Below are 14,261 nucleotides of genomic sequence, written 5' to 3'. Positions count from 1 at the left end.
AGACCCGGGCCTCCAAGGGCCTCTCTCCTTCTCCTGCTCCCAGGCTGCCGGCGCCACAGTCCCCACCTGCCTACCCTCAGCTCCATCGACAGCCCCCTTCTGTCTGCCACTGGGCCCCCTGCATTAAAAAAAAAAATCTCTAATCGGCAGCGCCAGCAAGCAGCGCCTCATGTCTGTGTGAAATCGGCAGATCACCTCGGGCCTTCCCTCACTGTGTCCCACCCTCATCTGATGTAACTTCCTATTTCTGTGAGGGGGGGGCACAGTGAGGGAAGGCCCGAGGAGAGGCGATCTGCCACTTTCACACAGACGTGAGTTGCTGCTCGCTGGTGCTGCCGATTAGAGATTTTTTTTTTTAAACAGGGGCCCCAGTGGCAGACAGAAGGGGGCTGTCGATGGAGCTGAGGGTAGGCAGGTGGCGACTGGGGACTGTGGTGGTGGCGGCCTGGGAGCAGGAGAGGGAGGTGACAGTAGTAGCTATTGGGGGGGGGGGGGTGGCGGCAGGGGCCCCAGGGAAAGTGAGGCTGTACAGGTAACACAAGAAAAGATATTACTGTATAGAGTAACATTAATTGGTTCCCAGGGAGAGGGAGGCTGCAAAGGTAACATGAGGAAAGAGCTATTAATATACAGAATAATATTAATCAGTATCCACAGAAAGGGAGGCTGTACAGGTAACACAAGGAAAGGCTATTACTGTACAGAGTAACATTAATCAGTAGGGACTGTGAGGCTACACAAGTAATACAGGGGAAGGGTATTACTGTATAGAGTAGCATTAAACCCAGGGAATGTGAGGCTGCACAAGTAATGCAGGGAAAGGGCTATTAATCTACAGCAACATTAATCGGTACCCAGGGAGAGTGAGGCTGTCAGGTAACACAAGGAAAGGGTATTACTGTACAGAGTAACATTAATCAGTAGGGACAGTGAGGCTACATAAGTAATACGGGGAAAGGGTATTACCGTATAGAGTTACATTAATTGGTACCCAGGGTGAGTGAGGCTGTACAGGTAACACAGGGAAAGGGCTGTTAATCTATAAAGTAAAAGTCAATACCCATGGAGAGGGAGGATGCACAGTTAATACACGGAAAAGGGTATTCATCAGTAGAGTAACATTACTCAGTAGCCAGGGAAAGTGAAACTTTGGAGGTAACAAAGGGAAAGAGGTATTAATCTATAGTGTAATATTAATCAGGCTGTTCAGGTATAACACAGGGAAAAGGTATTCATCTGCCCATGTCCCTATCTCCTTGCAGAAGTTCTTTGCTATTGCTAGTTCTACAAGCCTGACATGTCCCATCCAGCTGCTGTACAGTCTTTGGTTGGCAACTGCAGAGCAGGGATGGAATGACCATTTGGGCAACCAGGCAGTGACTGAGCGCCCAGTGCAGTTGGGGGGCCCAGTACATCCTCCTCAAATGTTCGCCATACCTCTCCCCTCTATCCCCCCTCTCCTCATTTACCTCAAAAGTTTGTTTCTCTGTACAAGGCCCTGCCTGTCCGCCACGGACCGGAAACTTCTCTCTGCCGTGGACCACCCCTTTCTCATGTAACTTCCTGCTTCCGCAAGGGTGGGCTGTGGCAGAGTGGTTCCGGTCAGCAGCAGGCAGACAGCCAGGACCCCTATACAGAGAGAGGGACTTTGAGGTAAACATGAGGGGAGAGATCCAGATCCAGGGACAGAGAGGAGAGAGGGGTAGATGTTGGCCTTGGGAAGGGAGAGGGATGTTGGACCTGGGGAATGGAGGGAGAAGGCAGAGATGGTGCATTGAGGGGGGAGAGAAAGAATGAGAGGAAAAGATGTTGCATCTGGGGGGAAGGGGGAAAGATGTTGGATCTGGGAAGGGGGAGAGATGTGAAAACCCAGGGGAGGAGGGGGGAGAGATATGGGACCCAGGACCCCCTTATTGCCCTGGGCCCAGATCTCTGTCAGTCTGCCCCTGCTACAGAGTTTTGGATACCAGTCATGCTCAGGGAGCAGACAGTAAAAAGTCAAGCAAAATAATACATAAACACTGGAGGTCAGCAACCTCTGCTGCCCTTGTGCCAAGAAATTGCACTGCTGTTAGTAAGCTGTTTGTACATAGGTGGTTCTAACTTGATGAAATCACACTGGGGGCAGTCTCCTTTGATATGGACTGCTGCTGAGGACAGAGAGAGCAGCCCTCTCCAATTTTGTAAGTCACGGGGACAGAGGGCTGCCATGGCTGTCCACCTCTTTAGCTGCTAATCTTGCCACATGCAGGGGCACGCTCATTACCAATGCCAGCGCCACATGTATAATCAAAGCTAGCAAGCTAACTGCTTGTCTCAGGCACCACCGGCTCAGCAGAGATAGTCTGTGAATTCTGCAGCGATTTGGGGGTTGCTGACCTCTGATCTACACCAGAACTGGGCTCTTCATCCACAGAGGGCAAGCAAGTTAACACATCAAGCCATCCAGAGTGGACGGCTACTTGGGCCAACCCACAGTACAGGTCTGCCGTACATTTCTGGTGAGACGTCATTTAGAGTATTGTGTACAATTCTGGAGACTGTCCTTTCAAAAAGATATAAAGAGGAATGCGTCTGCCTGGAGATTACTACTACGCATACTGTGTATGCTAATACTAATTGTATTGTACGTTTTGCAAATGTTTATTGTTAGCCACATTGAACCCAAACTTGTTTAGGACAATGCGGGATATAAATGTCATAAATAAATGGCCAATGAATGAGTAGCCTAGTGGTTAGCACAGTGGGCTGAGAATCGAGAAGGGTGGGGGGGTCACTGTGGCTCCTTGTGTCCTTGACAAGGTGGAAAAAAAGAGGAGATAAATCGACTAAAGACAATCCAATTGCAATAACAAGCAATCTGTAATACTGTATTCATCAACCAGAGTTCATGGCACAAATAAAAGGACTCGACACGGCCGTGTTTCGGCAAATGAAGCCTGTATCAGGAGTAACACAGTTCTAAAAAAGTGGCACCAACAGGAATTACTAATCATTTCTATAGCACTACTGGACAAATGCAGGTACTTACTCTGTCCCTAGAGGGCTCACAATCTAAGTTTTGTATCTGAGGCAATGGAGGGTTAAGTGACTTGCTCAAGATCACAAGGAGCGGCAGTGGGAATTGAACCCGGGTCACCAGGATCAAAGGCCATTGCTCTAACCATTAGGCTACTCCTCCATGCCACCAAATAAGGAGTTAATCTGGGAGCATTTACCGCCTCCTGTTTAGGACGCACTAATTACTCTCACCTTACTGCAACTAATTGGAATTGGTGAGGAACGATTTGGAACAGCCAGACTGGACTACTGCCTCTTAGGTGGCTGCTGGAAAATGCTTTTCAGTTGTGGTGGTGCTTGTCCCTGCAGGATGCTCTGGACAATGACACATGTAGCTGGTATCTCTGGTGGATGTGTCACTCGCAGATCCTACCGCTGACACCATTTGTCATGCTAAAGCTTCCAAGAATAACACTGTGCTGAGTCCGTGCTCTGCTTGGCGGGTGAAGCTTCTAGCAATAACTGAAAAAAAAAAATCAGGAGATGACACATCTCCCAGAGGTACCAGCTATATGCAAGTCACTGTCCAGAGAGCATCCTGTGACCATAGACAAGCACCACCATATGTGAAAAGCATTTTCCAGCAGCCATTTAAGTGAGCAATAGTTAGGACTGGCTGCTAAAAATCATTCATCACTAACCCCCTATCGAGTCCTTTTACTTGTGCCATGAACCCTGGCTGATGAATATAGTATTAGAGACTGCTTGTTATTTCAATTGGTCTGTCTTTAGTGGAATGATCACCTCACTTCTCCACCTTGTGGTCTACATGGGGACTCTACCCTTCTTCTACATATTTACTCATTGTAACCTTGGGCAGGTCATTTAACCCTCCGTTGCCCCAGGTACAACAACTTAGATTGTGAGCCCGCTAGGGACAAGAAAATACCTACTGTAGCTGTTGTATCACAAAGGCAGTAAATAAAAATCAAAGAGTATATGGAGACAGACTTAAAGATCTGGATATTTATTTTGGAAGAGATGAGATATGATAAACACATATAAAGACCTCTGCAGTATAAATGCACAGAACATAAGTCTTTTTCAATTAAAGGAAACTCTGGAATGAAGGAGCACAGGATGAAGGTGACAGAGAATGGATTTAGGAGTACATAATCTAAGGAAATATTTCTTTACAAAAAAGCTGGTAGATGTATGTAACAGCCTCCCAGTGGAGGTAAGGACTGTATCTGAATTCAAGAGAGCATAGGAAAAGCACAGAGAATCTTGAAGGGATAGGAAGGGACAGAGATTAGTAGCTGGTATGGATGAGTAGAATGCATAGGCCATATGGTCTTTATCTGCTTCTTAGAGGATAATGGGATTTGGGTCATCTTAATCTGTCTAAAGCATAAAGTGACAATTCCAAGGAGATTCTTCCAGCAGAAGCATCAGCTGTTGAGGGAAACCTCACAGCAGCTGCAGTCCCAGCCTCTCTCAGTAGGAGGCAATATAGCATATGTTCCAGGAAAATTGGCTATGGAGGAGATGGAGGATTATGGGGTGGGGGGGCAGTAAATATTATTTCAGCCTCTTCTTTCTCTCCTTTCCATATTTGGAGGGTATTTATTCTTGTTCCTTATTCCGTACCTATACATGATGGCACAGGGGCCTCTTTTTCTGTGTATTTGTATGACGCTACACATGTTTTACTAATATCTCCATAACTAGATAAAATGTGCCATAGTGGGTCAGCCCAAAGGCCTAGCATCCTGTCTCTGACAAGCTGGAAGTATGCACCAGGATCCAAAAGAGTAGATCCAATCCTTGGCCCTCACTCTCAGGGGTAAAAAGTGGCTTTTTTAAAGTCTCCATGGCTTATAATAGGTTATGAACTTGACCCCCAGTAACTTGTCTTAACTCCCTTTTAAACCCAGCTACACAGCTTCCGGTAACTAATTCCACAGTTTAGTTATGTGTTGACTGAAAAATACAAATTTGTTTTAAATCTGTTACCTGTTCATTTCCTGGAGTGTCTCTTAATCTAAGCACTATTTGAAAGGCGAACTAAGAATATATAAATCAGAGGGATATAAATGCTTTTTAAATAAATAAACCATTCCTTATTTATCCCTTCCACCCTGCTCATGATTTTATAAGCCTTTCTCATATCCCCTCTGTCATAGCTGCTCTTCCCTCCTACACACGTAAACATGCACAAACATGCTAACAAGTTCAGAAAACGTTTTTCAATTATAACATTCACCTACTTCCGCTCTCATTTGGTGAAGCAGGTTCATTTAATTTTCATTTTACACACTCACCCTTCACCGTGACGGAAGAAGGGGAATGAGGCCATCAGACAGTCTCAGGCAGCTTCATATCTCAAAGGAAGCAGACACTGGGACCGGATGGTTTTCCTCATGGATTTTGTGGGAGCAGCAATAACTTCAAGAGGCTGCCCCTGCTACCTGCCAGTGAAACAAAACTTGAAAGGAAATTGCTTGACCTTGGAAACTAAGGTGTCTTAAATACAGGGCACCTCCAATTAAATACATATGACACACTGTGAACATACCCACACTCTTTATATATAATGCCATTTAAATAACAGGGGAGTGGGAATCTGGAACAGAATGGGCAGGTTTACACATTTCCCCAGTCAGCATGGTCTGGACAGAAATTCCGGTCCATCATGCACTGTGGTATATTTCCAAATACAAATAGTTGTTCACCTTAAGAAATATATACTTGATTTTTTAATCACACTCCATGGGGACAGACATGTTTTTTAAAATCCTCACAGGTGAGACAACATAATGAAAGACCAGCTTGAATGTTGGGCACTGATGTTTTGTTGCCAAATGTGGCCTGCTACCCTCCAGGGTTGTGGTCCAGGTGAATTATTTTTACAGAAGACTGGGAAGTTTTTCAGCAGGACCCCATAGGCTCTTGAGAGCATGACTGATTAAGTACCATGTCCTTTTTAACATCCTGCTTACAAGTGATCAGTTCAACATCAGGATCAAGGTCCTCCCCTCTGGGGGGTGATTGAAATACACTGCTGAGCTGGGTTTAGTGCTTTAAAAAAAAAAAAAAACATTTCTTGTGAAAATAGAAGCTGCACTTCTGCTCTCTGTACCTGCTTTCTCCTCCCTCTTGGGTCATTCTTCTTGTCCTGCAATGTGCTGAACTGGCTCTGATGTTATCCCAAAGAGAAGGCACTGAGGTATGTTGGCTATCAAATATAGGGAATGGTGCAGAAGCACTGACTGCAGTCCCTGCCTCTCCCAGTGGGAGGCAGCAAAGGTAGTAATGGCTCCAGAGAACTGATCACAGAGAAGCTACCGGTTCCTGCAATCTCAGCCTCTCCCAGCAACAGGAACTAGATTTTGTAGAAGGGGAAAGATGCACAAATGCTGGGTGTTGGAGGAGAAGGGGGTGGGGGTTCACATTTAGTCCATTTAAATTATAATATGGAAAGAATCTTGCATCCACTGGTCCCGGGAGTTGCGGGGCTGTGCCAGGCTGAGCGGGTGCAGCAAGGGATCTCCCTTCCTAATGTCCGGGCTGGGCTGGTCCGTCTCCAAGTCCTCCTCCTCATCAGAGAAGCCATTCTCAGCAGCATAGGAGCCCTCGGAGTGTACAGAAGAGGACATGTCCTGGAAGAGACCCTTGTACTCCTGGATGGACTCGTAGAGAGACCAGAGCTGACAAAGGAGAGACATGTCTAGCTGCCGAAGACCCACCTGTGTGAAGGGAAGCAAGAAGAGGTCCTCATCTTCCAAAGATAAGATCTGCTCAGCATTATCAGTTAACAGTTAGGTTTTGAGCAGCTTCTAACATATCTGAAGAATGCTTATGTAGTGGTTGGTTCAATGTGTTCACACAAGAAAGCGGGAAGCGAAGAAAGGCTGGAAAAACAACGGGATCGACACTTTTCTATGTGAAGGAGATTCAGACCTATGCCGTAGCAAATGCTTCGCTCTTTGTCGAAGCACTTTCGCGCCACGTTGCAATAGCGTTTTCTATTGTGCATCGTTCATGCATGCATGGTCTCTTTAAAGACCATTGAGCGATTTTCAACTTTGCTGCATAATTCCCCCTTTTTTTTGCATGATATTACCAGACTCCTGAGGCAGGCACATCCATGCCGAAACGTAGTGCCGTGTCGAGTCTTGAGCTCTATGTATTTTTATATGCACTTTTGATATATCGCAACAATAAATTTCATTTGTTGATCCCGTTGTTTGTCCAGCCTTCCTTCGCTTCCCACTTTCTTGTGTGCTGCTATTTTCCCACGGGACTTTTGGGTTCAGTTACCTTTTGGTTCAATGTGTGCACAGGGATGAAAAGTTTTGTGAAACAGGTTTGCACAACATAAAAGTTCAAGCTTAAAATTCACTCTAGTGCAAGAGTTCTCAAACCAGTCCTTGAGACACACCCCGCCATTCAGGTTGTCAGGATATCCACAATGAATATGCATGAGAGAAATCTGCATGAAATAGCGCCAGTGCATGCAAATCCATCTCATTCATAGTCACTGTGGATATCCTGAAAACCTGACTGGCTGGGTATACTTTAAGGACTGGGTTGAGAAACACTGCCTGAAAACTTGATCAGTGAAAAGCTGAAAGGTGCAGAAAATCCACTATGTTTTAACTGTCTTTTCTTCTGAAGTTACTGCAGAATGGAATTTTTTTTTTTTTAATCCAGGGATGTGTTTGGGTTCCTGCATAGATCTCTAAGCTCCCTTTCTCCCCAAACTACCTCATTGCAGTGCAGGCTCTGGATCCTATTTTCCATTGTGCTTGGAAAATAAAGAAAATGTAAACACAGGACTGAGGATACAGATAAGAACCCTAAAGATGAACTGTCAGTTATCAGCAGAGGAACATCTTGAAGAACTCTTGCCAGAAAAAGAAACACCCCTGACTCTGAAAAAGACCTATCATGTCACTGGATGCAAAATGTATGTGTGAGGGGTGGGGAGACCTAGTGGTTAAGTGTAATGAGATGGAAAACTGGGTTCAAACCCTACTTCTCTCACTAGCACAACTTTCTTCCCACTGCTTCAGACTGTAAGCTCTACACAGAAAGAACTCATAGTACAGGGACCCTGGCTTCCAACACTCCTATTAATGACTAAATAAAAAATATATGGGCTGATATTCAAAGGTAATTATGCAAATGCTGGTGGCCAGCAAACATATAACTTCTTTATCCATACATTTTTTTAAAAAATAGGCAGATCACAGCAGGTTGTCTAAATCGCTCAAGGGCCCAATGCTATCCATATATTTGTGAGGTGGAGTGAGGGAAGTCACACTGAATATACAAACTGAGCTGAGAGTGGTGCTTAACTTAAAATTACTACACTGGCTGAAAATCCAGCCCATAACATTACTTTAGTTTATAACTACTAGGTAACTTGTGGCTCACTGGCACTGCCAGCAGAATAGATCTTCCTCTTTTTGGACCAGCTGGAAACTGCAGATGTTGCAAAGTGATATTCATAGCACTGGAAAGGGGATGTGGGGTGGAAGGGGGGGGTGGGTAGGAAGAGAGATTCTCAGCATTACTCAACAGTGACATCTAGAGGTCTGTCATAGGATCCATGTTAGCCATTTGAGGGAGCAGCTGACTACTACTACTACTACTACTACTTATTGAGATGGGGGGGGGGGGGGGGGGGGAGAGAGGTGGTTGGAGACAGAAAATAGGATGAACACCCCAGGATGATTATGAATGAAGGCTCATGGCACCATAGCCATGAATCTCTTAATAAAGGCAGTTAATAAATCCCAATAAATAAATATCCCAACACTGGCTGGCTCCAATTGACACAGAAGCCCGAAACAGCAGGAGGAAATTGGCAGGCTAAAAGACAAATACTAAATGCAATAATCTGAAGTATAAAGCAAGGATAAAAGTTTACCATTTCCTTGCGAAGGATGGCCAAGGCCGCGTCCAGGTTGATGGGCTTGCGGCGGACCAGCTTCTCCGGGGGCATCCTGGACTTGCTCAGGTCATCTTGGATGCGTGATTTCTTGCTATACACCTTCTCTATCTCCCTCCAGGACCCTCCACTGGAGTTGAGGATCCCGCTCAGCCCCTTGGGGAGTGGAGGCAGGCCCTCAATGGGGCAGATGCTGGCCTGAGGCTGCGGCAGCCCATTCATGGTGCTTCCCCCCAGCCACAGCCCCCTACAGGAAGAAATTTTTAAGAATAATAATTCTGGTGCATTGAAAAAAGTATAGCATATGGAACCTGGCAAGCTCCTGTGGAAGGGATCAGAAACTTGGCATTGCCTAGTGGGTTACAAAGGAGTCTTCTGCATTGTTGGGACCTCCTGGCACCTCTGGCAAGGACACGGGGGGGGGGGGGGATGTCTCTCAACCCTAATGGATCAGAACTGTGCTTAGCAGAGATCCCCATGCAGACACACACAGGACCTTTCTGTCAGCCCCTTACTCAGCAGCTCCCGTCCCCTTTAATAAAGAGCCCAGATCAGCCCAAGATCCCCTTCACATACAATCTTCCGGTCCCCCCTCCAGCATCCCGGTGCTGCCCATCGGTCTGGGCACCCACCCACTCTTCCCTCCCCCTCAGGCTGTTGGGTTGGGAGAAATCTCTGCAGCAGAGAGTTTATCTCACGCCTTGCTGTCTTCGGAAGACATTTAAAGCCCTCACATGGCTTTCATTTCCTGCAGGATAAGCTCTCGCTGTCTCTGGACCGGTAGCACACCCCCACGATCCAGCCGGCAGACTGTGGCAGAAGATCCCTTTGTCTGCTGCTGCCACACCTCGAAGGGACCCACCTCCCCTGCACACCCTGCGCAGTCTCAGCAGAGGGGATTTAAAGTGGCCACACCGGAGGGGCCGACTTAAAAGGGCAACAGCAACACTGCAGGGGTTTAGGGAGGGAAAACATGTGGATTTAAACAGGGACAGGGAGGGTGATGGTCTTTAGAGAGGCAAAAGGGGGGGGGGAGGAGTGGAGAGAAAGAAGATATAAACCCTGTCTCTTCCTTAAAGATCAACAAAAATAAGAATTAAAAGAGCTATGCTGAGCAGGGAGAGGGGTGAGTAACCCTCATCTCTTGATTGAACAGATGGGCCATAAATCTGATACACAGAATGTCCTCCTTGTGCTTCTCAAACACAGCAGCTCTGCAGTCAGACTGTGTCCAGCTTGGAAGGGGATTGGGGGGGGGGGGGGGGGGATAAGGGGATTTTGCTGTCTCACACTGGGAAATTGGGTTACCCACTGTTACACAGTGCGTTTTCTCTAGTGAAAAATGCCAGACCACCCTTCAGGGATGGGGTGATCACTAGAGATCCACCCCACAATAGCCAGACCCTCTGCAACCTGTCACAGAATCTATGACAAGGCAGAATTGGTGTGTAGAGCCTGAGCTCTTTCATTAAAACCTGGGGTCCATGGGTCAATTTTAGCAGACAATGGAAAAGGTGCCGGTACTCAGTACCCCCAAGTACCCCCTCAAAAAAGCCCTGGTTACACCAGAAGGGATTTTGTTCTATTTCCATAGTGGGGAATGGGTGCTGGGAGCAAGCAATGGGTCAATGAGTCATGGGTCAGATGGGTTGGGAAGGGGTGGGTCATGGGTCTGTATATTCAAAACATGACCTTGTAAAAGTAGGGTCCTACCTATAAGCTCAGTTTCAAATATTACTTCAGAGTTATCTATTAACAGTGAATGGGAATGGTGTTCCCATAGTTAGCAAGGCAGGCAGAATGCATGGGAAAGGTATTCTCCTAATTAAATAGTTACAGAAAGCGAATGCTACATACCTGTAGAAGGTATTCTCCGAGGACAGCAGGCTGATTGTTCTCACTGATGGGTGACGTCCACGGCAGCCCCTCCAATCGGAATCTTCACTAGCAAAGTCCTTTGCTAGCCCTCGCGCGCCCGCGCGCACCGCGCATGCGCGGCCGTCTTCCCGCCCGAAACCGGCTCGAGCCGGCCAGTCCAGTATGTAGCAAGACAATACTCTTAAGGGAAGACACAACTCCAAAGGGGAGGCGGGCGGGTTTGTGAGAACAATCAGCCTGCTGTCCTCGGAGAATACCTTCTACAGGTATGTAGCATTCGCTTTCTCCGAGGACAAGCAGGCTGCTTGTTCTCACTGATGGGGTATCCCTAGCCCCCAGGCTCACTCAAACAACAACCATGGTCAATTGGGCCTCGCAACGGCGAGGACATAACAGAAATTGACCTAAAAAAATTTACCAACTAACTGAGAGTGTAGCCTGGAACAGAACAAACAGGGCCCTCGGGGGGTGGAGTTGGATCCTAAAGCCCAAACAGGTTCTGAAGAACTGACTGCCCGAACCGACTGTCGCGTCGGGTATCCTGCTGCAGGCAGTAATGGGATGTGAATGTGTGGACAGAAGCCCACGTCGCAGCTTTGCAAATTTCTTCAATGGAGGCTGACTTCAAGTGGGCTACCGACGCAGCCATGGCTCTAACATTATGAGCCGTGACATGACCCTCAAGAGCCAGCCCCGCCTGGGCGTAAGTGAAGGAAATGCAATCTGCTAGCCAATTGGATATGGTGCGTTTCCCTACAGCCACTCCCCTCCTATTGGGATCAAAAGAAACAAACAATTGGGCGGACTGTCTGTGGGGCTGTGTCCGCTCCAGGTAGAAGGCCAATGCTCTCTTGCAGTCCAATGTGTGCAGCTGACGTTCAGCAGGGCAGGAATGAGGACGGGGAAAGAATGTTGGCAAGACAATAGACTGGTTCAGATGGAACTCCGACACGACCTTTGGCAAGAACTTAGGGTGAGTGCGGAGGACTACTCTGTTATGATGAAATTTAGTGTAAGGGGCCTGGGCTACCAGGGCCTGAAGCTCACTGACTCTACGAGCTGAAGTAACTGCCACCAAGAAAATGACCTTCCAGGTCAAGTACTTCAGATGGCAGGAATTCAGTGGCTCAAAAGGAGGTTTCATCAGCTGGGTGAGAACGACGTTGAGATCCCATGACACTGTAGGAGGCTTGACAGGGGGCTTTGACAAAAGCAAACCTCTCATGAAGCGAACAACTAAAGGCTGTCCTGAGATCGGCTTACCTTCCACATGGTAATGGTATGCACTGATTGCACTAAGATGAACCCTTACGGAGTTGGTCTTAAGACCAGACTCAGACAAGTGCAGAAGGTATTCAAGCAGGGTCTGTGTAGGACAAGAGCGAGGGTCTAGGGCCTTGCTGTCACACCAGACGGCAAACCTCCTCCAATGAAAGAAGTAACTTCTCTTAGTGGAGTCTTTCCTGGAAGCAAGCAAGATACGGGAGACACCCTCTGGCAGACCCAAAGAGGCAAAATCTACGCCCTCAACATCCAGGCCGTGAGAGCCAGGGACCGGAGGTTGGGATGCAGAAGAGCCCCTTCGTCCTGCGTGATGAGGGTCGGAAAACACTCCAATCTCCACGGTTCTTCGGAGGATAACTCCAGAAGAAGAGGGAACCAGATCTGACGCGGCCAAAAAGGAGCAATCAGGATCATGGTGCCTCGGTCTTGCTTGAGTTTCAACAAAGTCTTCCCCACCAGAGGAATGGGAGGATAAGCATACAGCAGACCCTCCCCCCAGTCCAGGAGGAAGGCATCCGATGCCAGTCTGCCGTGGGCCTGAAGCCTGGAACAGAACTGAGGGACTTTGTGGTTCACTCGAGATGCGAAGAGATCCACCAAGGGGGTGCCCCACGCTTGGAAGATCTGGCGCACCACTGTGGAATTGAGCGACCACTCGTGAGGTTGCATAATCCTGCTCAGTCTGTCGGCCAGACTGTTGTTTACGCCTGCCAGATATGTGGCTTGGAGCACCATGCCGTTCCGGCGAGCCCAGGTCCACATGCTGACGGCTTCCTGACACAGGGGGCGAGATCCGGTGCCCCCCTGCTTGTTTACATAATACATGGCAACCTGGTTGTCTGTCTGAATTTGGATAATTTGGTGGGACAGCCGATCTCTGAAAGCCTTCAGAGCGTTCCAGATCGCTCGTAACTCCAGAAGATTGATCTGTAGATCGCGTTCTTGGAGGGACCAGCTTCCTTGGGTGTGAAGCCCATCGACATGAGCTCCCCATCCCAGGAGAGACGCATCCGTGGTCAGCACTTTTTGTGGCTGAGGAATTTGGAAGGGACGTCCCAGAGTCAAATTGGTCCAAATCGTCCACCAATACAGGGATTCGAGAAAACTCGTGGACAGGTGGATCACGTCCTCTAGTCCCCCAGCGGCCTGATACCACTGGGAGGCTAGGGTCCATTGAGCAGATCTCATGTGAAGGCGGGCCATGGGAGTCACATGAACTGTGGAGGCCATGTGGCCCAGCAATCTCAACATCTGCCGAGCTGTGATCTGCTGGGACGCCCGCACCCGGGAGACGAGGGACAACAAGTTGTTGGCTCTCGTCTCTGGGAGATAGGCGCGAGCCGTCCGAGAATCCAGCAGGGCTCCTATGAATTCGAGGTTCTGCACTGGAAGAAGATGGGACTTTGGGTAATTTATCACAAACCCCAGTAGCTCCAGAAGGCGAATAGTCATCTGCATGGACTGCAGGGCTCCTGCCTCGGATGTGTTCTTCACCAGCCAATCGTCGAGATATGGGAACACGTGCACTCCCAGCCTGCGAAGTGCCGCTGCTACCACAGCTAGGCACTTTGTGAACACCCTGGGCGCAGAGGCGAGCCCAAAGGGTAGCACACAGTACTGGAAGTGGCGGGTGCCCAACTGAAATCGCAGATACTGTCTGTGAGCTGGCAGTATCGGGATGTGTGTATAGGCATCCTTCAAGTCCAGAGAGCATAGCCAATCGTTTTGCTGAATCATGGGGAGAAGGGTGCCCAGGGAAAGCATCCTGAACTTTTCTTTTACGAGATATTTGTTCAGGGCCCTTAGGTCTAGGATGGGACGCATCCCCCCTGTTTTCTTTTCCACAAGGAAGTACCTGGAATAGAATCCCAGCCCCTCTTGCCCGGATGGCACGGGCTCGACCGCATTGGCGCTGAGAAGGGCGGAGAGTTCCTCTGCAAGTACCCTCTTGTGCTGGAAGCTGTAAGACTGAGCTCCCGGTGGACAATTTGGAGGGTTTGATGCCAAATTGAGGGTGTATCCTTGCCGGACTATTTGCAGAACCCACTGATCGGAGGTTATGAGAGGCCACCTTTGGTGAAAAGCTTTCAACCTCCCTCCGACTGGCAGGTCGCCCGGCACGGACACTTGGATGTCGGCT

General features: G+C 48.2%; 1 protein-coding gene across 2 annotated transcripts; it reads right to left on the bottom strand.

The window, feature by feature from the left end:
• Positions 1 to 4,011: 4,011 nt before the first annotated feature.
• On the bottom strand, positions 4,012 to 9,794 carry FAM89B (family with sequence similarity 89 member B). 2 transcript variants are annotated; one of them, XM_030219210.1, is made up of 3 exons: positions 9,658 to 9,794; positions 8,939 to 9,206; positions 4,012 to 6,749 (listed from the first exon to the last, which is right to left on the bottom strand). In XM_030219210.1, exons 1-3 carry the CDS (start codon positions 9,678 to 9,680, stop codon positions 6,465 to 6,467), a joined length of 576 nt encoding a protein of 191 aa, XP_030075070.1. In that variant the 5' UTR covers positions 9,681 to 9,794; the 3' UTR covers positions 4,012 to 6,464. The 2 variants fall into 2 exon arrangements, with proteins under 2 accessions (XP_030075070.1, XP_030075071.1); XM_030219211.1 differs by having other exon boundaries at positions 9,694 to 9,794.
• Positions 9,795 to 14,261: the final 4,467 nt, after the last annotated feature.

The sequence above is a fragment of the Microcaecilia unicolor genome, chromosome 11 (assembly GCF_901765095.1).
Source record: "Microcaecilia unicolor chromosome 11, aMicUni1.1, whole genome shotgun sequence".
In the NCBI taxonomy this organism is placed as follows: domain Eukaryota; kingdom Metazoa; phylum Chordata; class Amphibia; order Gymnophiona; family Siphonopidae; genus Microcaecilia; species Microcaecilia unicolor.
This window is presented reverse-complemented; position numbering and strand designations above follow the sequence as displayed.